Below are 24,542 nucleotides of genomic sequence, written 5' to 3' on the forward strand. Positions count from 1 at the left end.
TGGCGCCGTGCTGGACTGCTTTGTTCAACAAATGTTTTCGTTCCCGTCTGCTCTCTTTTCACTGGCTGGATGTAACGCCCCTCATTACCCCAAGAAGCAAGGCGACCCAAACCAGCCGACGTTGTAACGCCGGAACTCCAAGGAACGCGTATGCTTCTTTATTTCTAAGGAACGCTATAGGCTTATTTCGTATTTGCTGACAAGGAGATTCCTGAGAAAAGGAGAAAAGGTGTTCCTGGGAGGCGCGAATACAATACCTAAGGATCAACACGAATTAAAAAAGCGTTCGACCCAAAACGGCGTGTGAGATCCTATCTGCCGATACTAAGTGAACCCTCGGCGATATCCTTACGCAGGGTTTGTAGAGTTCAAAATTGTTTTCGACTTCGCCCAAAAGATTTTAGTCGTCGTTCGCATCCTCCCTGACGCTTCCCGCGAACGTGCTTAACTCCATTGGAGCCATACTCCAGGAGAATAAAGCTATAATCGATGATGAAGTCTCGAAGTTGCCACGATTACAGGGGGTGAAAACTTAAGCTCTTTTCTTTCCCCAACATTGCTATGTGGGCCTAAAATATGATTTAGATTTTTCTCTCTACCCAGACGATGTAGTTATTTACGGGAGTGGTGGCTTACGTTTGCAGCATTTTGCCGTCTTGATGACAATTGGTACCGTCTTATCCAGAACTAAAACAATCAAATTCAAAAGAAGTGGGCGGTCTGCGGCCTATGACACGCCGTATCCCTCTGACCGATTGCTGGTTAGGGTTGTTTAGTTCTCGCTATCTTTTGCTCTCTGAGGTAGATTCCAAATACTCTAACAGAAGGATAAAATTTAGACTTAAAACATCAGTTTCTCCATTAACATATTGCTCTATGTAAATGATGAAGGGGATTATCTCAATATTGTTTGCTGCCACAATCAACTGAAGTTAGTACACTCCGTAGTTGCAGGGCAGACCGTTGCTGCAAGCGAAACTTCTTAGTACACTTTAGTGATCCAGTTCCTATAATCACAAAAATAATGAATTTAATATGATACGCGTTTGATATAAATAATTAACCGGTGTTGCAAAGGCAGTATCGATTTTCAATTACTGCAACCCTGGCGAGAATCACGTCGAGTTTTAACGTGCGTTAATGCTTAGGGCGGCTACTGTCGCCGTACAGCCATTTACGGAATGAGGTTTACCAATGGATTCTTTTAAGGTTTTTAGCAGATATGGATTACGTATCAGGCTCTCAAAGCACCGTTCCCTGGTTTTTCTTAGCTGCGCACTCTGGTGTTATCCTGGTCACCAGCTATATCTCCGTTTCATCGTTTTGAATCGCACATATATAGAGGCGTAAGGAGCTTAAGGCCTTTTGCCAACTTGCTCGACCGCTGGATTGCCTCCAATATAATTAATAGTGCTTGTTATGTCCTTTGCATATCGCACATCGAAAAAATAGGCGAGATTGTAAAAAATGTAAAAAAAGATTGTCATAAACATTTCCACTGGATACAGCTCTAGGCGATTCGTTTATTGTTATCCGATTGATATTGAATGTGCCAGAGATTGCCTGAAGCGTATTCTACAGACTGTAGTACTCTTGTTTCTTTTGGCCTTCACTGATAGGACAAGAGCAGCTGTTTGCAGGCAACCTCCACTGTAAGGGAAAACTGTAACTGGCATCTTAAACGGTTACGTAGGATTGGAAATATTATATATGTGACGAATTATAAATATGCTCTATCGTTTGTTTGTACGTAGGTCGAGCAAGGGTTTAGGGTCAATAGGGAGTTCCTCATGCCATAAAACTCGCATCGATCTGATGTTCAACTCATCGTGTATTTAACTCGTACCTTACTCATTGCATATGCGCCCTTCACTTACAGACAGCTGGCTGTTCTTCTGAAACGAATTGTTTTTCTCATGCAGTGCGGCACACATCTAATTTTATCCATATGCTGATTTGAAACATTCACACACGTACACTTTTAGAATTTACATTCTTGGCCTCATTAAAACGATATGCTATATTAAATTTACATTAAGGAACTTGCATTGTATAGCCCATTTGTATCTCCTCTCAGAAGCAGACGGTTCGACCATTCGTTAGTAAGCATTAGATCAGCTAACGCTTACAGTCTGTTTACAGTAACAACCGCAAAATGCATTATCTTGTTTTTCCCTATAATGAAATCCTATGTTTTGGTAGTAATGAACAAAGTATCGCAGTCCGTTAAGTTAAAGTTAACTATAATGATAAGGACGGTAGGTTTTATTCATATGCAAATCTCTAATTTTATTAGTATATTAGAAAAATAGGATTCTCAAGAGCAACTTCTATAATCACGTAGATCCAATGTTTAAGTCAGTGTTTAATTTGAAATGCACATTTTCTAACACAATACGAAAAATCGCTGACCGATTGTGTGATATAGATAGTTATCCTGAATCTTAGTCCCGTCCGATCTGATGTGTCTCCTTCGGCTGATCGATTCTGACCATTTTTTCAGCAACGTTAAACCAACAGTCGTATTCCGTTTCTTCCGGGGTGGTATCATTGTGGTAATGTCCCCCTGCTCCGTGGGTGCTGAAGCAGTGCGTGTGGTCGATACGCAAGTCCCAGCCCTATGAAGCCAAACAGATATTCTGATTTCCGATCGCAGTACAAATAGAAATAATTCAAGACGATTTTTTCGTAAAACCTGAAACTCTCAAAAAATACTCCAGAATCAAATAAAAAAATTTCAAAAAAAACGATGAGAGCTTACAGCTGACTTTTACGACTTCTGCATGCAGTCTTCCTCAATTAACTTAGTGAGTTTACTTCGGATTTGAGCAGCTTACATGTCGTTAAAACGTACTCCCTTTTGGATAAGGTACAATTTACGCAGGAGTCAATTGCCAGTCGATCATGGAGAACGTGCATGTATAGACATCACAAATGGTAGGAAAAACAAAGTGTAAAATATCTACTGATAGCGTACCGAATCGTATGACGACATGACGGAAAGACAAATGAGTGGCGCGGAGAATTCAAAAAAGTGCAGCCATTTTTCAACATCTTCATTGTTAGTAAGCGGATCCTTCGAAAAACCTGGCTGAAAGATAAAGCCCAAATCAGAGAAACGTAGTTTGTGAGCCAATAAAAAAAAACTCGCGCTTTTGCAAAATATGTAAACCCTTGATATCTTAATCGAACGCTGACGCTAGCAATCAGGCAGATATCTACTACTAAGGTAGTAGTAGCAATAAAATCGCTGGCCGTGTCACCGTAACCCTGAAAAGGAGTTATTTATGCTTAGGAATAGTTCCATCCGAAGGATACGTCATATATAAAAGGTTCGAATAATTCGCCATTTTCTGCGTTCGGTCGATTGAGCTTGCGATATGGTGTATCTATTTCTACTGTTTCTTGCCATAAATAATGGTCTATAGACATCTGCAATATCATGGTGCTTTGTATACGGTATTACTGAATCATTCTACGAGAGTCTTTTTCCAGAAACTCACTGAAGTTGATATAGCGCACTCTGTGTTGTTTGAAAGCCATGATATCAAAAAAAAAAAAAAAACGTAAACTCAAAGCGCTTCACCGTGTAAGTGTTCAATCTATCGAGTCTTCTTTATGTCAATAAGTTACCTAAAACAAATTGCTAAAACTGCCACGTCTGTATTCATAAAATATAAGGAATAAATATCGTTACGTATACTCTTTTGTATATTAACAAGGTTAGTGCTACTCGTTTAAATGACAGTCTTTGCGTGCCTGCAGCAATCCCTACCATAATATGCAACTTAGCTTTTCCTTTCGTAATGAGGAATACCCCACCCAAACCAACAGGCCTATCAGGCCCAAACTCCTTTAGAAGAATTTTACGAATCGACGTGGTTAAATTATCAGGTCCCGTTCGCTTCTTTAAATGAAGATGAAGAACCTGCAAGATATAGGATGAAATGTAAGATTATTGAGTTAATCTCAGTACATTTGCTATTCGTCAATAGTTAGTGAGGTGAAGATTACACATTTATGCTCTGACCTTGCCTGGTTTTCCCTCCGATAGAAAGACATTTCCCATTAAACTGAAATCGGCTGATCCGTGAGGCACTTTCTCCACAAGGTGACTCCCGTCCTCACGAATGCGGGCGTAATAAGTTTTGTTTTTTGTCAAGTTTCCTGAATTACCGCCACATTTGATATTTGGCATTAACTGGAAAAAATCAACGAATAAAAAGTGTGATCACTCTTGATCGATATCTTCATCAATATTGTTATATTAACAAAGTGACGCGCAGCACTGGTTTGCTTAGTCTATAGTCGGCTTTTGTGAACGATGCTATCATTGCTATATAACATAGCAGTATCGAAAAAGTCCCCATAAAATAAAGGGGAATTACCTTTTGGGCAGTTATCTTGGTAAAGGCTGAGAGTTTAAAGCAAATCGAAATGTAAAGCCTATTTTTAACTTGATACAATCGGTACAAGAAACGGTTTGCAAGAATAGTCCTTTTTTTTTTTTACAACAGAATGATTAAGAGTTTTTTAAAGATGCGTGAGGCTTCATCATAGAAAAAAACTACATCATAAAGAAGGCGTTATCCATTAGTAGAGTAACTTCAATAAGGTGTGTATAAATAGATGCCTACAACTGCTGCAGAATAACAGATGACAGTAGCACGTCTGGATCAGAGTCACTTGATAGCAGAAGAAATGTTGCTAAAACGGTATAAATCAATTCGTTGTAAATGGCAATGGGACAGGTAAAACATATAACCGAAGTAGGAGAATATTAGCGACTTGAACTCGGAATCCAACTAGGCAGATTTTAGCTTTCTTTAGGTTGAATTGGATAAAATAGTCCGATAGCATTTGGTAGCGTCCGGTAACAAGGATCCCAGTGAAGGCCTCTAAGGCATACTGCTTAATTTAGAGGCGATGCTGGATGGCCAATATTGCTTGTTTTTTCAAGCTTTACCACCAACCTTCTCTAAGGCTTATCTGAGCGTGTACAAAAGATAAGCTAGTTGATACGCTTTGGAATCAGTTGAAAGTTTTCTTATTCTAATTTTGGTAGCAAAGATCGCTTTTTTTTTTCGCTCTGAAGAGTATTTGCATTTTGGCCAAGTTGTAATTGTCACCAATGTAAGTATTTCAGGCTTTTTTTGGAAGAGAATCATTTCGCCTATGATTCGGTCCGGTTCGGGCATCCTGCCTTATTACAGTCACTCTATTTTGGAAAATGAATGGAGATGAAAGAAGTTCCTCTTGGCCACAAAATAGAACAGCATTTTGCGAACTGACTGATGTAACTTTTTTATCCCGTGCCCACAGCTGTTGTCAACCTCCACGTTAAGTTAGTTTTATATATATATATAAGCCTTTGTACAATTAATTTATTAGATATTGTATCGTATACACTAAAATTACTGTCGGTTGTGATGTCGTATTGGATTTTGCGACACATCTATCGGATGTAGTTATAGCTATAAGACGTCCAGTAATTCTTACCTCGGAATTCGTACCGATAACATGGCAGGGACCTGCACCGGCACCGACAAAGAAACCATCCGGCACGCCAGCCAAGAGAGCGATCTACCGATAATTCGAAATCAATCGGTAGAGAATATTAGATTGTTTAATGGAAACGCCATTAGAAAATCATTGGTATGCGCACGTTGTACATTGTCATTTTAGAGTGATCTAGAGAACAGTGATTTGAGACTCATATTATTGAGAACTTATTATGCACTTATATGGCTCACGCCCCCCTCTTATGAGTATTTTTCCAAATGACAAACAGCAAGGTGCGCCCTATGCAGAAGCGCACAGGCTAGCTACTATTAAAGAATACACACCAGGTGTCAGTAGCTGCGTGTATTATGGAGTCGCAAACTCAGATAGCTATGTATTATGTTATCTGGGTAGCGCCAACAAGTGATATATAATACCTCTTCGTAGTTATAACGTTTTTCAGGCCGCGCTACTGGTATCAAGTAGGGAACTCCTGCAAATAAATAAAATGATCGCAGGTTAGTCTCGTGACAGATCAGTCTATTGCGACTGATCTATGCGACTGATCAAAATAGAAAGTACGCGTGACACCTAAGCTTAGGTCGCCTAAGTTGTTTAAAAGTAAACATTTTCGTTTGTCTTATTTTATATGGGGCGGATTGTTAGGCATCAATTTAACTAGGTAATTTTCAGATGGATATGGTTATCTATTTGTATGAAATTAGATATGCATAAATTATGTGAAATGTTACGCACGAGGAGTCAGGATATGCATAGAAGTCTCGTTTTCAGAGGCATGTTTTTTTCCTCTAGGTTAGCTTGAGGAATATCGATTCCTGTTGTCTGCAAAGTCTCCAAGCTAATTCAGGACAGTCTAGGACAAATAAAGGAAGATCGCGACTATCTAAGCTATAGCGTCGGCATCATTACTAGCTAGGATTCCGAGAGTTTAGAAGGGTTCGTGATAAAATGAGCTTTTATCGTGGGCGGCTCTTTGCGAAAGAGAACAAAAATTCGAATGGTCAAATAAATATTACTTTTTTTATAGCCAAATTCATGGAACCATTAGATAAAACCTTATATCCGACGTAAAAGCTTATAGTTACCCAAAAATACCCATATCATCGACGTCACAGTATTTGTTAAGGCCCTCTAATAAATAAAATTCATGTGAAACTAATCTTGTGTTCCAATCGCGTCATGTATCAAATGTTATTCGCTAGTATACGTACCCCCAACGTCACAGATACGAGCCGATCCTGAAAGACCTTCTGCAGCAAGATAAAATGGTGCCTTTGTTAAGTCGGGGCAATCTTCCACTCTCACTAAAACCTCCGCAAAGGATTCAGTCAACCCTCTTTGGAGAGCTGCAAAGTAAATAGATAGCAAAACACTTTTGACATCCTTTGACACGAATCATACGTGATTGACGAAACAACACTTTTTATTATTAAAAACTTTATGGTGAAATCCGCTGTACGTTGGCCCCGGACAATTTAAATTGGGAGACCTTCTATTAGAGATGCAGGCTTGGAATATTCTCTCTCCGGCGTTGCACCCTGCACATTCTGCTAAATAAAAAAAGATGTCTAAGAACGAGAGTTCTGAACACTAATGGCTTGAAATAAGGTTTTCGAGAAAGTGTAGATGGCACGGAAAGTTTACTAGCTGTGCCAGCGAATTTTTCTTTCGCAAACCACTACAGTTTATGGAATTGCGCAGTTTTTTTTCAAGATTTTTTTTCCATTCCTTAATAATATATTTAGATGTAATCCTAAATCGAGCGCTTTTTGTTCGTATATGCAGGGCAAGAGCCTCCATAGAATCCAACCAATCGGCAGGCTGTTGAATGATCCCACCGCACGACACCAATGTAGAAAGTTCGTTCCACGTATTCCTTCCATCTTATAAAGCTCCATAATGCATAAATCAGCATTGAATGAGATGTCCGGCACATTTGCGATTGACCTTTGGCTCAATATTAGTAGTTACTTAAGCTCAACGTACGCCACGGGGTGCTTCGGAACCTGCGAATCACAGCTAATGAGAATAAACCTACCTTACCTATTTTCAATTTTAACTAGCTTCTATTTCATAATTCATATAACGGTTGCACCGTTCCTCAACGGAAAAAAATTACTGCGAGCCTTCATTAGGCACATATCCTATACTTAACCTAAGAAGTGCCTATTAGCTGTTGTGGACTTCAAATTGGCTATATTTATTGAATTTAGATTGTTTAAAATCGGCTTCCTTTCAGAAGACTGCTCTTTCAGAAGCTCTAAAGAAAAATGCTCGCAATCGTCGTGAATCCATTTGTTTGAGTCGAAGAAAAGTTCTTCTCTACTAATCTAAAATTAGAAACAAACACTGGTAATAGTGATAATATAATAGTAATGACATCCCCATATAGTTTGATTATGCCCTAGTCCCTCAAGGCATCAAAACTATAGTTCAATAATTTGGTTTTGTTTGACTAGCCTACTAATAGAACTGGATAAGTAAAGATAATAGTGGTAACAAACAGTGAGCTCTAAACAAGGAGAAAAACGGAAATATAGAGTAAATAGCATAAAGTGAATCGAAATAATTTGTGTGACGTCTTCCGTCTTTGTACAGTTCTTGTTTCAGTATGCAATTTGTGAACCCGCTGCTTTGATGATTTACATAGATAGAGGTAGGATGTAGTCAAGGAATTATCTGCATGAACTCTGATTGGCAATGACAACTAACGTGGAATAGGCCAAAATAAGTTTAAAACGACGATTGAAAAAGAAGGTTAGCAAAAAGATCAGTAGGTGAGATAAATAGCAGTCATTTCTTTTTTAATCCTATGTGCTAGATTAGCATTAGATGGGTGTCTCTTTATCTCATTCCCTTTAAGAATCGAATTCGTCAGTTCTCTGCAGCACTATTACAAGACTAGCTGAAGCGTCGCTAGCGATGATGCAGTGAGGAAGCCTTTCTGCTTTGGCGCCGGACGGTACCGGACAACGAGAAGCTTACGCACTGGCTTGTTTGGTGGACTTGAGAAGCAGCGATCCTGATGGTTGCTGCCTGCAGCGGGTGTCGCAACCAGCCAGATGTATGCCTTTTCTGTGTAGCTACCTTCCGGTATGTAATCATTCGCCGTGTTAATAATTAGCTCACTGAGCGAATTATTACCAATTGGGCTAGCAAGTTCAACGCTGAAGGCGAGGGAAGTACTAAGTTAATGCAGCCAGGAAGAAATAATTGTAGTCGCTAAGTGCTATCGACATAATCTTTCTTGGTATTTATTAGCACGGATTTGAACAATGGCCATGTTTTCTTATATTTTTGATAAGAAGAACGTCCTTGAAGCGAAGAATCTCAGAGCTCAAAGGCATCGTAATAGCGTAGTCGGCGCTTATGTATGGATTAGCATCAAAGAAAATTATCAGTAATAGATAGATAGATACAACGTCGTCTTTGTTAGACTTAATTAATCAGGCGGGCGAGAGTCGTCGGACGTTGCCGAGGTCATCATTTAATCACTACACCTTATGTTGAACCATTATTTGGGGGTAAACGTAGTACTTCGTAAAGCTTGAAGATTACAATAGGTTTCTACGTGCCAGAGCTACCCGTTTTCGCCAACGACGTCCGTCAGTGGGGTGTAATAATTGTGCAGGTAACTTTATTCACATTAGAACACAATCAAGGATCCTACATGCCGGACAAGTGTAACCCGTTTAAAGTTCAAGTCAGACTATACTCTTCTGTACGTCTCTTCAGATTGTGTTCCTAAAGATCCGCAACTCACGCGATATAGCATAAAAAATTCAGAAACGAAGCACATTAGTAAGTAAATTTTGCCTCAAAGCCTCACTACATAAACCGTATCTTTATTCATCGATCAGCAGAGCTTACCCGTCGCAACGTTTTCCAGTAGTGGCACATAGTAGTCGTGTATTTTGATATCCATCGTCATCTGTAATGTTATACATATAGCTTACTGCATGCATTAGATAAAAAACAAATGCTTCTGGTAACAAAATAACTTGGATTCTCACAAGTCCACGTAACCACAATACGGATATCCAATACAGCTAATTCTTAGGAACGCAACCAGTTACACATTGTTATTTCATTTTTTATAGTAAATCTCTAAATAGTAAGTAAGTAAAATTGAAATTCTCTTGCAAAAATGATCAACTGGTGATGTTTCAAACTAACAATATTAGCTCCGAACTGCTCAAACCGCGAAAATTCAAATGGAACATCTTAGATTGTACAATCAAAACTCCCTATTGGTAATTTACTACGACGTACAGGTATTAATTTATGCATATTAGTAAGGGAAGGCCAACTGACGTTATGCACGGCACGCTACCGTCTGGTTCTGCACTAAAGACGTCTGATTACTAAATAACGTGGAATATCTGTGAGGTACGCTAGCGCATAATATCCTTTGAATTTACCAAATGCGTTTCAATGTCTTTGTGTAGTACCAAGTCATTGTACAGACACAGCATTATTCGTTCGCTCCATGACCTCAGTTGCCTATTGAAACAAGTAATACGTCCTTATTTCGATACCGCCTGTGGTTGTTAAGTCGGTCAATATAAACCGTATCGCATAATTCAACCTTTCAATAATATCTAGTGATACGGAAAATCAACTATACTTGCTCAAAAGTCTCAGTCAAAAGTTAACTCTGTACGTCCACTTGTAAAGACACGTCAATGTTGCTTGTCGTTTATAACCGTTACTGCAAAAGAAGGGAATGAACAAAGTGACGCCTTACAAATACAAAGCACTATTGATTCCTGTTGTTTGTAGCCAACGACGTTAGCATAGAAAGTCGAGGAGCACTGACTGACTGACTGACTGACTGGCTGCCAGTTCGTGCTGACGCTTATTAAAGACTCCGCAGGACAAACGTGTGCGGATGGTAGCGCGGCGTTGCCGAATAAAAGTGCACGCTCAGCTAAGCTGAGAAGAAAGCCGTATGGCCAGCAAGCGACGCCCGTTGGAAACCAAAATAGACAACGGCACAGGCATTAGATTCGCAATTGAGACGCTATGGCCGCTCGTGCCTACTACCATTTATCATTACGTGTATTGATGACCCTGTTTTAATGTGGCTTCATTAATTACGTTTTCTATACGCAAAAAAAAGCAGTATCCACTACTGTGTCCGCAATTTGTAAACGTAAGTGGGAAACCTCAGTGTCACAATAACACGGGAAGTCTATTCATCTTAGAATTATCATTCACTCATACATTCAATGAGTTGTTTGTAACCAAAGTATTTTTCCCGAGGTTCCTCATGTTCGTGGTCATGGGTTGGACATTAAATGCCTTCCACCTTTCTCTTCTCTACTCTAGCACTGTGAAACTTTTGGTAGCGCCTCTAAATTCTGCTAGCTGCTCTTTCCAGTTACTATCGAGGCATAAAAAATTGATTTTTGTATCCAATCTAATGGATTTTTAACTATCTCTACACGAATTCAAACAGAATTTTGACTTTGTTCCACACTATGTTTTGAATTTTCACGATTCTGTTTCGTTTCCCTAAGCAGAGAATTTTTATGACATAGCGTATCGCAAGATGTTTCAGCATTTCGATAAAATACAATTGACTCTTATTATTGTCTACTGTATATGCGAACTACTACGAATCGCCTATGTTCGGCAGTTATCATTAAGCACTCTTTTTTTACTTGAATGTAACCGTTTTTGAGATAGTCGAGGACTTTTTGGCGCTTGACCAAAAGCGTACCTTCGCAGCTACGCATCTACTGCATTGATCTTGTAGCCTGGTTCCCACTTAAAAGGCCAACGTGTCTCTACCGAAAAATATTTGCTGAGCACCAAACTCGTCATACAATGACCGATTTTAATTATTGTCCAACTAACACTGTAATTCTTCTCGTCAAATTTACACGGACCTTAGTGGACGTGACGGTGAAACACAGTAGTGCTTTAGTGCCAGCAGTAGTGTTGTCACGTCAGCGTGTCGAGGAAACTTCCAGCGCACCTTCAACCATCTTTATATAAAATATTAGGCGTCCGCTAATTGTTGGTTTCGGTAGTTTGTTCGATAGCCGAAAGCCTACGCACGAAGCTTTTCACGGCTTCAAGAGAAGATTGTCCTAGTGTATTGGACGCGTTGTTAAAGGAACGCTTCACAAAAGAGCTCAAGAGTAACGAGTTACTTTTAGCTGCAGCCGAGTAAAGGGGTTGGTGCCATAGAACATCATAAAATTGGAATCGTGTTTGTGAAAATGCGCAGTCGACCTATAGTTGGTGTAAGGTTAGGTGTAACGTAAGTCAAATTCGCTGAGAGAAACCGAATAACGATTGGCGTTTAGCTGAGATATACTTACGTTAGATGGAATCAGTTGAGGTTCAGGAAGTCATTTAATGTATTGTTGGAAGTTTGATCTGCTCCTATGAACTCGTCGCTTCAATTTCACTTTGTCTAGGAGTCCTGTGCGCTGTATGTTATTGATGATGCTTTGAACACGTTTTTGAGGTAAAAGTTTTATGGTGATTGATTGATATTCAAGCTCTATAAAATTTAATTTCAGTCGAGTTAGGAGCGAATGAGGCGCGTCTGTACTCAAGCTACATTGTCCGCAACTCGAATCGTATTGGTTAGTAATGGAACGGGCTGAAAGATCAACTGTTATAAGAGTATTCCAGCTGGAACGGGATGGAGATTTTTTATGGTCTCTTTTTTATGGTCTATGGCTTATATCAGACTGCGGGTGATATCAGCCAGACTGACTAGCAAAACCCGCTGATCAGAAAGTGTGAAGTTATGCAGCACTCGATCGAACGGTTGCTATTGTGTGAGTGGTCAGCATCGGCAGTCTTATATCTATCTAGAGTAGCTTCATCTGTGCAGAGTGAAGATAAATCATCAAGTAGTATTGTTGCCGACGAGAATACGCGGAAATGAAATTTCCATCTCCAGTAGAATTACCGCGATATATTTACTCTTCACCCGAAACGAAATAACAAATTCACAGCACAGGCACATAGTAATTATGTGTTGGGATTATTATCTTAAATTTCTCTTCATAATCAGCAGAGATATTGTGTGCTATCCTGCAGTATCTACCTCTAATACATAGTGATGGTAGTTATTGACGCGAAAGCAATCCATGGCTTTGTTGTCAACTGTGATGTTACGTACGCGTTTCCTCAATTCGAAATCATTCGAAAATGAACATTTTCGAATGTATCAACTACCCAACTCAAAGACAGAAGTGTTGCTGCCACAAGAAGTTGCAGCTGTTAAGTTAATGGTTGCCATTACTGACGAGGCGTCGGGACGGCGTACCCACCAATTTGATTGATGTGAGAGGTTTCCCTAAAGCAGTTCTGTATCAGGACGGGAAGCTTAGCCGTTTATAAATTACGGACTAGTAGAAATGTAACATAGGGGGTGTACGGCGGTGCTGTGCCCCATACATTGAAAAGTCGATGTTGGACGTAAATGCGTTATTATCACTTGTCTCTGTTGTTACTAAGGGGCTGTGGTCACCTCGAATCATTCTGGCCGTGAGTTCTGTTTCAAAACGCTAAATAAACCTCCACAGTGCAGCAATTAAACCTGGCTCTTTGACGAGATACAGTCGCACGAAGATGATATCCCGATCCCGCCCCCCTATGCAGAGGGAGATATCCTCCGTTGACTTTATCCGTTTTTGTAATGAGGAGTTATTTAGAGCATATTCATAAAAACATGTCTATTCGACATACGGTACAAAGTGATATATCAAGCGTGCTGGTCAACGATACGCCTATGGAAAAGGCTATTAAATGCTTCAATGCAATGTTAAGGTGAAAGAAGCTGGTGTAGGACCAATATTAAAGAGTAAATCGAGGTGTTTATGGTGGATACATCATACGGTAGTACCAGTTGTGTCACAGTGCTCCCGGTTTCGAGCTGCTTATCGTGACATATGGCCAATTTTTAGAATGATAGGAATAATGTTTTGTCATTAGTATATTCATTCTTATATTATAGAAGAGATAAGTAAGTAATGAAAAAGCGAATTTCTGCTAAGTAAAAGCCTATATTTTTCGATATGTGACGAAAAGTATACTCTGTCGGATCACGCACCCACTCAATCCAATTAAGCTGCATTTATTCTGACCTAAGGTCCTGCTTTACAACAAGTATTTTAATATATCATCTGATAGAAATATAACGTCAAGGTTCTTTGCTGTAGTCGAACAATAACTCTGCTTCTGTGACCTCTAAACTTCAGGCCACGAGTAAGTGCTACCAAGTTATAGACTACGCACCGTTTTCGGCATGGATCATGAAAAAAGTATATATATAAATAGAGTGATTTGTAATAACATCACAGTTAAATTCGTGTCATTGGTTAACATCATATATACATATATGGGCAGCGGCAGCCATTATTAACGAAACAAGATCGCATTGTGGTTGAATGGCTTAGTAATGACTATTTTGTACTGTCTTGTGTAAAATACAATACATGAATAGCCAGCCATTTTAAATTCGAAAACTTGCAGCTTGCAAGTTATTATTTGAAAGTAGATAGATTTGTGTACGAATCGGAGAAGTACGGAAATATGTTTTGCGAACTGCAATCCATTCTTCTGTTAAAATCTCGCAAAATTCTACCCTGAAACGAATAATTATGCGCCTTACAACACTTTTTAAACGTGGCCCTTTAGAAGGACCTTCTAGCTGCAAGGCCTAGAATCGGTCCGAGTTCCTCAAGTGGATACAACCTTCACTTTATAACACGAATATAATATTATAGTTATAAAGCAAGTTGACTACTGGTGCAAAACAGAAATGGGATATATGAAGGTTGAGAGTTAGTGGTATCTTGAAAATATACAGCTGTTTCTACAATATATTTAACATTGTATGCCGACAATATTAGAAAGACACTGTCGCCGAAATGCTGTTCCCTTAGTAAGTGTGTTTCCACAATCTCTCTGTTGTAACTACCTTCGAGAGACGAACTTATATCTATGGGAAAACTGTCGTAGTACAACTATGTCGAAATGGAACGCCGAGAAACACTTGGACATTCGTTATTGGTAGAGTGGTATAATACGAGTGGTGGTACATATGACAAATTAGTTAGTGCCTACAGAATGTATTGGTCATGTCTATTTCGCTAAGGACAGCTTATACTTTAATATGGGTTACTAGATTTCGACAAATTTCGATCAAGTTTGGACCTATCTACGATTTTCTAGTCACAAACTGAGTTTTTTTTCCAGACGACCAACACTTTGTTTTAGTGTAACAAGTTGAGCATAAGTAAACTAGTAATGCAGAATTTTTGCTTAACGGGTTTTCAGTTAGATAATAATGTGTAGGCCATTCAAATCGATCCCAAAACGAAAATCCGGCAGCTCAGGTATACGAGATGAGCATATACGTGACAGTACGAGACATTGGTAACTCGTCATGACGTCTGTATTGGTCTAAGACGCCTTGTTCCCTTATATATATATATATATATATATATATATATATATGCAGAGGATTATCAGCATGTACAAGAATGCTGATGTTAGATAGCATTTTATTGAGGAAGTCGTAAATTTAGCACCCGTAATAGAGTATGCATAGGTCTTGTCCTAAGGATTAAATTAATGTAATGGGAAGAAGGTGGGCTATACGGAACAAAATCTACTTGATGCTAACATTGAAAGAACGTTGTCACGTAAAGACGCCTCTGTCTCGCCGACAGATATTGATTAAGTATTGCTATATGGGTTAACGGTGGGGCTATATAAGCCACAAATGATTATGCACGAAGATGTAGCACACACACACATTTATCTGAACAATATAATTAACAATACGCACTTTATTTTGTTTGACAGCTAAAACGCACGAACCTACATTTCAAAGACACAGATGAATGCTTTACCAACTTTGTCTCTTATCTATTTCTTGCGGTGAAAACAATCCGAAACAGAAACTCCATTCTCTAGGGTTACGGTTAGTCTGCTGGAATGACAATTTGTGGTGGCCCGATGGGCTTAGCTGACTGGTCGCTTGTGTTATCATTTTCGGTTTTTTTTTTTTGTGTTTTCGTACAGTAAAACGTACCTGTCTTGCCTAATAGAAAAGATAATAATAAAGACACGACGTTCTCGACTTTAGACACGACTGTGAATAATGATTATTTTGTGCTAGTCAACAAAACCTTTCATCACCTAACAGCTACCACATGTAGGGGTTGCAGCTTGTACGAACAGTGTCAAGGAAATGTGATCATGTGGACACCATTCTCCTATTTGCGTCTCGTGGTTATCCGCGCTCAGTGGGTGTACATATAGTCCTTAAAGCGCACTGTAAAGCACGTCCGAACTGTTTTTTCCACTTGCAACCACAGAGGTGCACGTTGTAAGAAAAGATCTGCACTCATGTGACTATCACTTCGGCCACAAATTACGATCGTTAAGCTCAACTATTTTTGGTGAGACCATTGGCGTAAGACGGGGCGCCTCGTCGAGATGTTTGATGAGCTAGTATAACTGCACGACGCCATCGAGTGCGTAGATTATTGCTATCGAAGCAAAATCATCACATACAAGAAGGCCATCTTAAGGGTGTCCTGCGAGGGAGTCTTCATCCAACTGTTTTCTACTCCTTTGGTCGCAATGTTACTTGGAAGATTCGTTCATGTTCAGTTCCCTTTTCCAACTCATACGCAATTGGCCATGCTTTGGGCAGGGTACACCCTTGCTGAATGAATCTTGCACATTGGACAAGGCGTGCTGTTCATGTAGTCACTTGAAATATATTAAAGAACGAAGCGAACGAACAGGTGTCGTAAAAAGCTCATTTGGACTACCAGCAGCTGCAGCAGCTGTTACCACAACCTTGGGGTATCGTTCAGTAAGGCTTAGCTCATCACAAGTTCACTAGCTGGCTGCCCGACGAAAACGTCTTTATCTATAATAGCCCTAGCTGCTTTTTGCAGAGTCTTAAGCAGCGCTCTCTTTTTTTTATGAGTGATTTGCACAAATTTGAATTTACCGTTTGCTAACTGCACAGCAATTTCTACAAAACGAAATGAGTGTATAATTTTCGGCGCTGTTCCGAGGACAATGACGTTTATAAGTACTAAGGCGGGTTGCTGATCAACAGAATACAGCGCTTATATGACTCGAGAACACAATACTTTGGCAACATTGTGGGGTTTTATGAAAACAATAGTTAGAAGTTCCTTCACAGTGCTGTTAGATCAAATCGCTTAATGCACCCAAAACAGTAAGCATGTCTATAAAAGTTCAACAAGCATGATACTTTAGCCTTGAAGGGAGTAAGAATCTCAAATAATCATTCTATGTATAAAATTACGTGAAACTGTAAAAAATCCAAAAAAAAACAGGTCGATTATTTTGCTTTGTAGGTAAGCAACGAAGTAGAAAATGCTCAGCTGTTCCATAAAGCCTCACCTTTTGTATCATCGAGGAAAAAATATAATAACGCGAGATTTTGAAAATTCGATTATGCTAATATATAAAATAGATGCTCCCCTATTATAAAAACGAAACTGCCCGTGTAACCCCTAAACTTAGCTAAATCTACAGGCTAAATCATAAAGCATTACGTACTAAGTATACTGTCACAAAATGCGAAGTTCCTAAGAAGCTCCTATGGCCATCCACACATCAGTTGTCCAGGAAGACCTGATCAGTCAAACGAGACAATCAAACCTCCGAGAGAAGCGCAACGCTAGCGCGCTAGCGTAAACCCATCCAAGTAGTTTACAGGACCTATACAAGATCTGAGTACCGGTTCATTCGGCGAACTAAAAAACTACTTTTCTTGTTACATTATTAAAAGCCTTCTTTTTTTAAAGAAGGCTTAATAATATAATAAGTTACAATATGAGTTCTTAATAATGAATCATTTTAGCCGTGTAAATTCGCCCTAGCTGCGATATCTCCTAAAATGTGCGCGATATATCACTATGTAAGCATTATCTAAGATTGTGTGATCAGCAACGACGGCTGCGTGTTCCATAAAACCCGCATTTCTTAGCCATCGTTTTTGATGCCAATGTTTTTCCCGTATATTAAGCTCTAAATAGCAACACGAAATTCGAACACTGCGCACAATTGGAGGACAGTCGAATTTATACCTTTAGTAACGTATTTCGTACTCAGCGGACACCTCGCTTTCATTTTTTAAAAAAGATATATTTTTATATTTGCTTGAAATGTTGAACTGTCCTTGTGGAAGTGGCTTCTAACCTTATATCAGCGTCGTACAGATTCGGTATTATGAAAACGTACATATTAAGAGCGTCCAAATAAATTAAACGACTGTAATATAGTATTGAAAAATGTAATGTCGGTAGTCAAGCATAACAGTGCAAATGATGAAGTTTGTGTAAGGCGTAACGGTAATTCTAGCAAACGACACGGAGGGCGCCAGCGTGTGTACCGTGACGGGAAACCGAATAGAGACGGAGATGATTAGTCGTCGCCCTAATGCAGTGCTATTGTTGGTGTCGGTGGCTCTGCGTGGCGGGCTGGCAGCAAAGATTGATGCGCTTGTCTCGGTGATTGATGCCATCAGACTAGAGATTGATTATAGCTGGTTCGAGGTCGGTTACAATACTAAGAGGGATTTATTAAAAACTGACTCGTAAGCTGCATATTATAGTGTCAGATGATCACTCGCTAACGATAGGTTACCTTGCAAAAAGCTTTTTGGCCTTTAACCACCATAGTTTCAAGGTTAATGCTAAATCCATTTAGAGTAAACCACTTGCCACTAGCACAGTGTAACATAAAAACAAATTCAGCCAGACTCTGGCTATCATCTAAAGGTCGTTGTCCTGCTCGCGCCTCGTGAATCGTGTTGCTTCTATCTGCAATTCAATAACATCTTTACGACCGTTTTGTCGAGCTTGTAAGTGACCGATGCTTGATCTTGGATTTTGTACAACATCAGTCATTTGTTAAAACGCTATACCACCCTATTGCGATAATAAATCTGCCATGATGTCTGGAATTAGTAAACCCGGTACATATATGAGCCTATTCTAAAAGATATTTCCCGCCGCAGTTGTTCCACTTTTCCTGAAGTGCTCCTCAGTCGAAAATATCTCAACATCATTTTATGCAGTTTGATGTTTTTATCCTGTGATTGAGCACGAAATCTTGAGCGATGATCACGGAAAACAATGAGGATAACGAGACCCATTAATGTACTCACTTTCGCCGCAGCCCTTAGCATGCTGATAGAATCTAATATTTCGCTTCACCATGCGCCACATTGCCTCAAGCCCTCACGTGGTGCTTTCTGCTAGCTTTCGTATTCGTTACTACACGAGATCCGATTCAGCTTGTAGCTAACAGTAGACGCACCAATAGCTTACTTAACTACCCTGTCGAGATGTTCGGATCATGGAAGCCGTTCAGAAGTCATGTGGTGGTGTGTACATGAGAGAAATGGCTTCGTCTTTTACAGTCGAGACAAGGGACACGGTCTAGTGTAACTATCATGTACAAAAAGGAATACTGTAAAATGTGGGCAGCTGAAGCATTACATTGATTGATATAGATTGATAGTTATCTTTACGAATAAGGTCAGAAAAAACCGAAAATCGTAGCTTATCCTAATCGAGTGAGCCGCCAAAGCTAACTTGTTTGGCACTAATATGTTTTAGGTTGATTAAATACAAGAAAAGGTAATATTTAGGCTTTATCTAGAAATAATCGCACTTTTTGTATTCGAGATGCGCTTTTACGTTTTACGAGACGATTCCCATGGATATGGTCACTCAGATTGTTAGGAGGGGAGGTGCAGCAAGCTGCGAGAATTCTTAAAATTCGACTCGTCTATACATATGAGTTACATCTTGGAACTACAGTAGCAGAGACAACTCGGCGCGTAAATCTTGCGTTTGATGAAGAATCTACTACTATAAACCGTTGGCCTAAACAGGAGGGGAAATTTTAATGGAAAATGATTGTCGAAGATGACGCTATGCAAAGGAGAATTAAGGGGAGTTCAGAACAGTGATGAAGGCTGACCCACCTCAAAGTTTACGGGTGGTAGCGCTTAGGCTTGGTGGATATAAAAATACCACAATTGTTCACCTTAGTCTGACTAAACAAATAGGTGTCGTATCAGTTGAAATAACCTAAAACGAAAATGTAGTTGTAGATCGAACAGCGAAGAGCTTTCGACAAAATCTGCCCCAACAAAAAACTAAGTTATTAACTATTATTGATAACAAGTGACGTAAGTCATGCCTTTAGGTCATTTCTCAGGTACTTCCAGAATCAGAATTTCTTTTCTATAGAGGAAAACGGGAACGGTAAAGAGCAGACACGTTGCAGTGTCCAACATACATTTTCACCTGCTAAGGAAATGAATCCAGGAGACAGCGGAACCATGAAATAAGCCCGAGATGACCCAAACCACACATTACGAACACTTTTACATTGTGGTTACCTCCTATGCTAAGAATATCCTAATATGATAGGCGGTGCATTTATCTCGGTGTATGTATCATATTTCTATCTATACTATCTGGGTCACTCTCCTGTTCCACAGACGACGACTTTGTATGGTGCAGGTAACACATGACCTGCATTCTTGCGGACGGAAAAAAACTACAAAATCCGAAAAAAAAAACACCAACAAATAACGCTACTTCACGGGTTATCATGCAATCATCTATAACGAATGGTTCCACCAGGTTCCACAAGCTTGTTTGAAAGCGGCGACACGTGAAAGTCATGTGTCGTGAAATTGGCAAAGGCGTACGTTGCGTTACAGGGATCAAACGAACGACAAGTAATACGTCTGCCAATCGCTAGGGCGACCCGCCCACAACAATAGGTGTATGTATATATGTATGTATGTACCTTAAATGATTATAAATTCATAATCTCGTGCTTCATCATTTACGTAACTCACGCAGATTTATTAACGCCTTAGTTTTGTTGTAACGCGCCTTAATTTTTGTATTGGCTTATCGGATACGTTTGTTTCTAAATCACTTGCCTTTAATGTTATGTTATTCTGTAAGAGTCAAATCTGTCTCACACCGTCACTACGACGTTATTACTACGTTCAGATATTTCCATTGTAGCTTTGTCACGTCTGATTCTCCACTCTACTGGTCCATTGTCATATCCTTCTCGAAGTTATGGTTTTTTTTCCTACACTATCCTAATATACCATATTTTTACAAGACGCCGTATTAAATGAATGTTATGTGCTCGAAAACTCTGTTGACTAGACGGCGCACTAGACGACTTACGCTCTGCAACCATGAAATAAATATATTTATTTTCTAATTCGAGCCTAAGGTGCGTACATTCCCTTAGAAAGCGAATAAAAAACGTGAGGAGGCCGCTGCGCCATCGCGGAGACGGTGATATGTCTTCCTATACGAGATAGTTTTAAAAAATAGGAATCACACTTTTTACGGCTTTTATCTAGCCGTAAAAACGAGGTTTGTTTAGCGACATATCGAACCTGTCAGCACTTTTCCGTTTCTCTTTTGTAACTACGCTAGATTTTAACATACATGCATAACTACATACATATACACTTGTTGTTGAGTCTTTTAATTACTGAAGCTGCTTTCTATTATCTCGGTCTACTTTCTTTTGAAAGCTTCTATCGCCACTATCTAGCTTGCCTGGCTGCCAGCTGGCAATTAAAAGAGAAACTAACAGATATATTTGAAATATAAGATTAGGATCGTCTCAGGAAAGATAACAATTGGTATAGGTCTACACGCTTTGCGATTTTTAAGTCAAGGTCTAATCGGTTCCGAGACTTGTTCATGTAATAAGCCCAATTAACCTTAAAGGACGAGGTTGTAGCCTCTTTACAATGCAAATACTAACATTGTGATGTATGTAGTAGCTTATGTCATGTAATACAGAATTTTAATTGAAATAATAAGTGAACTCGCACAAAATAAATTCAGCAGGAAGATTTCATAAAAAAAATGGTCGTCTTACTGATTAAGTCTACTTGTTTTCCGCTACATTCACGAAAACCTCATTTTGAAAAAGCAAACGATGAGTCCAGGTATTACTAGACATTTTGAATAGATCAGTGATTGCTCAATGCTTATTATCTTAGTAATATAATAATATAACGCTACAGCCTGAGGCTTCTTTTTCTCGAAACAGCTTGTAGCTGCTTGCTGTACAACTTCCCACATGGATGGATGTGTTCCGCCCATTTTGCGTCTGGTCGACACTGTAGTCAAGCCACGTGCTGTAGTTTGTATCATCGCTGACTTGTCGATCTATAGAAGCGCCGAGCGTCTGTGTGTATGAGCGCTTTTGGGTCTATTCGCTGGTTGGCTCTAGGCGGGCGCGAATCCAGAGGACAATTAGTTTCCCGTCCATCATCTCAAGCGGGCCTATTCGCCAGTCGATCCGGTAAGAAGCTAATATATAGCAGGGTCGGCTGTCGACCAATCGCGTTGCTGCTTCACATTACTAAATGCCTGCCTGTTGCTAACTTTCTGTCATATGTTTTTCTTGTGGGGACTGTCAGAGACCGCGGACGAATATGGTGTTGCCACCATATACGCACCACGATAACATCGGGTATATCTGTGCCAGTTGCGTTTACGTACTGCCGAAGAGGCAGAGAACTCGTCCTGCTGCTCTGTAAGAGCCGCCCCATGCAGTCTCCGGCACATCTACAATGCTAACACGCCCAACGTTACCTAGCTCGGCGAAGCGGCCCGCTCTCGTCGGCGCTCATCATATACATACAGGACTTCGCTCAGAATATTTTACATACCGTACTTCCATTAAGTCTGATTTGGACTCTCTGACGCGTACGCGCAGCCAGAAACGCTAGGCTACTGAATTGGTGCACACTGTTCAATTGGATTGGAATTTACCTCTACGACATCCGAATTTAGAATGATATAAAATGGTAACCGTAAATAGCGCAGTTCGCTCCGTGTCCGCCGAGGCCATATCAGGATTTTACTTCAGCAACACCAATCAGCACCCTCGATCATCCTTCGCTGACATGAAAAACAGCAGGCTGTGCTAATTGCACCAGTAGTGTGCACAATCAGCAGCCGGATCGGGCACCTTAGCTGAAGAATGACGATACAATGACCTTTCAAATATATGGAGTAAACTACCGAATTATCACCAAACTATACAAATTACAAGCCTGTTCTCCAACTGAGCTGAAGCCTCAAAACGATTATTATTATTGTGATTCTGTAAATGCGCCAGCATGGAGGTTTTTCGCCAACAATTTTAGGCTGTACGTTATCGAAATACCAAAGACTTATTATAAAAAATCTGAAACAGGCCCTCCACCTAGATTAGATAAACACCAGTCTAAATTTGTCCTACTCAAACTAAAATCTAATAAGAGCAAGCACCCGATTCTCTGTATTCCATCGCGGTAGAGCAAATTCATGCGCGAGAAAAAGAATTTGAGTTCTACTATGATTCAAATGTTTGTTACAAAAGATCCTTTAAATCCTAAGAAGGTTTAAGGCTGTATGCATGCGGCAGCATAGGTAAGATTAAATTACTGCATAATTTTTTAAATAAGCTTTATATCTATCCAGATAGAAGACGTGAATGTGTTTATATATATATATAATCCTACCAATAGTCATATTACCTTGAATTATCATTAGTTTCTCATCGATAATCACCGAAATGTTTTAATTAGTTAATGCTCGGGACTAATAAGCTTGCGATGTTGTTATTGTTGCCCCCATAATTAACAAAGTAAGCTTTACCCGCAGGACAAATGCCCTGTCGTAGTTTCACTTACGATATTTTTAACCCGTTTATCACGCCAGCGTGGTGCTGTGGCCAAGGGAGTTGATAACGTAGCGAAGTTCACCAGAATGGCTTCGTTATTGCTGGCATACAAGACTGTCTACTAACCCTATTGTCGAGCTGACACAAGGCCCACAACATCGGGAACCGCCTAAATGGGCTTTGTGTAAAGCAAGTATTCTTGAATTGGAGCAAGGAACCGATTGACTAATCAGTTGTCATTTGATCAGCAGCAGCAAATCAGGCAAATGCTTTGTAGCCTGAGCGTGGGGAAAGCAAACCACCCGCAGAAGAGAAAACGCAAGCGAGGTTTGGGCGGCTTGCAACGTCTGATGACAAAATCAATCTCATCTAACCTGCACTTTCGCTGACGTGGCCATATATGCACCAAGTAGCAAACGGTCAAATCTCATTCTCGTCTGGCGTCGATCTCATCACCAAACTGAACGGTATAATCATCAATGGCTTAAAGAGCCGCGTGACGAGGCCGATCTGGGATTCAACTTTTAGTTGGCCTCCTGCTATCATCTGTTAGCCTTCTTGAAGCTACTAAAGATGTTGACGGAGTTGCCGCTGCTACTTTTTGAAACGATAAATAGTGACGCGACCCGTTTGTTGTTAGAGGGGTCAACGGAAGAACTTGCCCTTTCGCGCTGCTTGAAGTTAATAATCAATAGCCGTTTCACTGCAAAGCCTTCCATAGCTTGTGCCTTTTGAATACGCTACTAGCGACATTTAGCGTACTTGCGTTATTTTGTTATTTGCTCTTGTATGTGGAATAATGCTGGGTTTAGTAACTCGCTTCACACTGACCCTGCCGGCAACTAATTTGTGTCCTATGGCAGTTATCGCAATTTAGGTTGTTAACTTACACAGTACTTGCTTTCCCGCAAGTGGAAGGTGATATAGAAAGGTAAGTTGAAAGCATACGTACATTGACGATTAACAATTTAGACGTTCGCAATAGATATATATATGTATATATACATAACTTACACGTATATGGCCACTTTCCTTTCACGTGGCGCAGATCTCGTTTCCCTTCGTTGCGAAACCTTTTTTCATCAATCGTAAAACACTAGTCCTTTGTTCCCTTCGTTCGAGCCCCTGGTTTGGGCCCCAAAAATCGCTTTCATGTACCTGGACGCGATCTCGGATAGTGGGCCGGTTTTCAGCTCTAGCGATCGGTTGCTTCCACAAGCTTGGTCGGACGTGGGCTTAGCCACAACCATCAAAAT

The 24,542-nt window shown here is 40.0% G+C and overlaps 2 protein-coding genes across 11 annotated transcripts in view; one reads left to right on the top strand and one right to left on the bottom strand.

Moving 5' to 3' along the window:
- Nucleotides 1-2,263: 2,263 nt before the first annotated feature.
- LOC111249234 (beta-keto L-gulonate decarboxylase-like) lies at nucleotides 2,264-12,152 on the bottom strand. Of its 7 annotated transcripts, none has more exons than XM_086986888.1 (9): nucleotides 11,856-12,152; nucleotides 9,394-9,454; nucleotides 6,735-6,869; nucleotides 5,940-5,995; nucleotides 5,500-5,583; nucleotides 4,031-4,201; nucleotides 3,776-3,928; nucleotides 2,978-3,091; nucleotides 2,264-2,695 (listed from the first exon to the last, which is right to left on the bottom strand). In XM_086986888.1, the coding sequence occupies exons 2-9, from the start codon at nucleotides 9,452-9,454 to the stop codon at nucleotides 2,387-2,389; spliced, it is 1,083 nt and encodes a 360-aa protein (XP_086843014.1). In that variant the 5' UTR covers nucleotides 11,856-12,152; the 3' UTR covers nucleotides 2,264-2,386. The 7 variants fall into 7 exon arrangements, with proteins under 7 accessions (XP_086843014.1, XP_086843017.1, XP_086843013.1 ...); XM_086986891.1 differs by lacking the exon at nucleotides 11,856-12,152 and adding an exon at nucleotides 11,418-11,573; XM_086986887.1 differs by lacking the exon at nucleotides 11,856-12,152 and adding an exon at nucleotides 10,271-10,429.
- Nucleotides 8,421-24,542, top strand: part of LOC111249235 (protein NDRG1-like) — a 39,508-nt gene continuing 23,386 nt past the window's right edge. The window contains exon 1 of one of the 4 annotated variants that reach the window (XM_022802824.2): nucleotides 8,421-8,616. The gene's annotated coding sequence lies outside the window, so the exon portion shown is untranslated. Of the gene's footprint in view, nucleotides 8,617-11,572; nucleotides 11,795-23,604; nucleotides 24,218-24,542 lie in introns of those variants that run through there. The other 3 variants (XM_022802827.2, XM_022802825.2, XM_022802823.2) reach the window with 3 other exon arrangements.

This window comes from Varroa destructor, unplaced genomic scaffold, assembly GCF_002443255.2.
Source record: "Varroa destructor unplaced genomic scaffold, Vdes_3.0 BEIS01000004.1, whole genome shotgun sequence".
NCBI classification, from domain to species: domain Eukaryota; kingdom Metazoa; phylum Arthropoda; class Arachnida; order Mesostigmata; family Varroidae; genus Varroa; species Varroa destructor.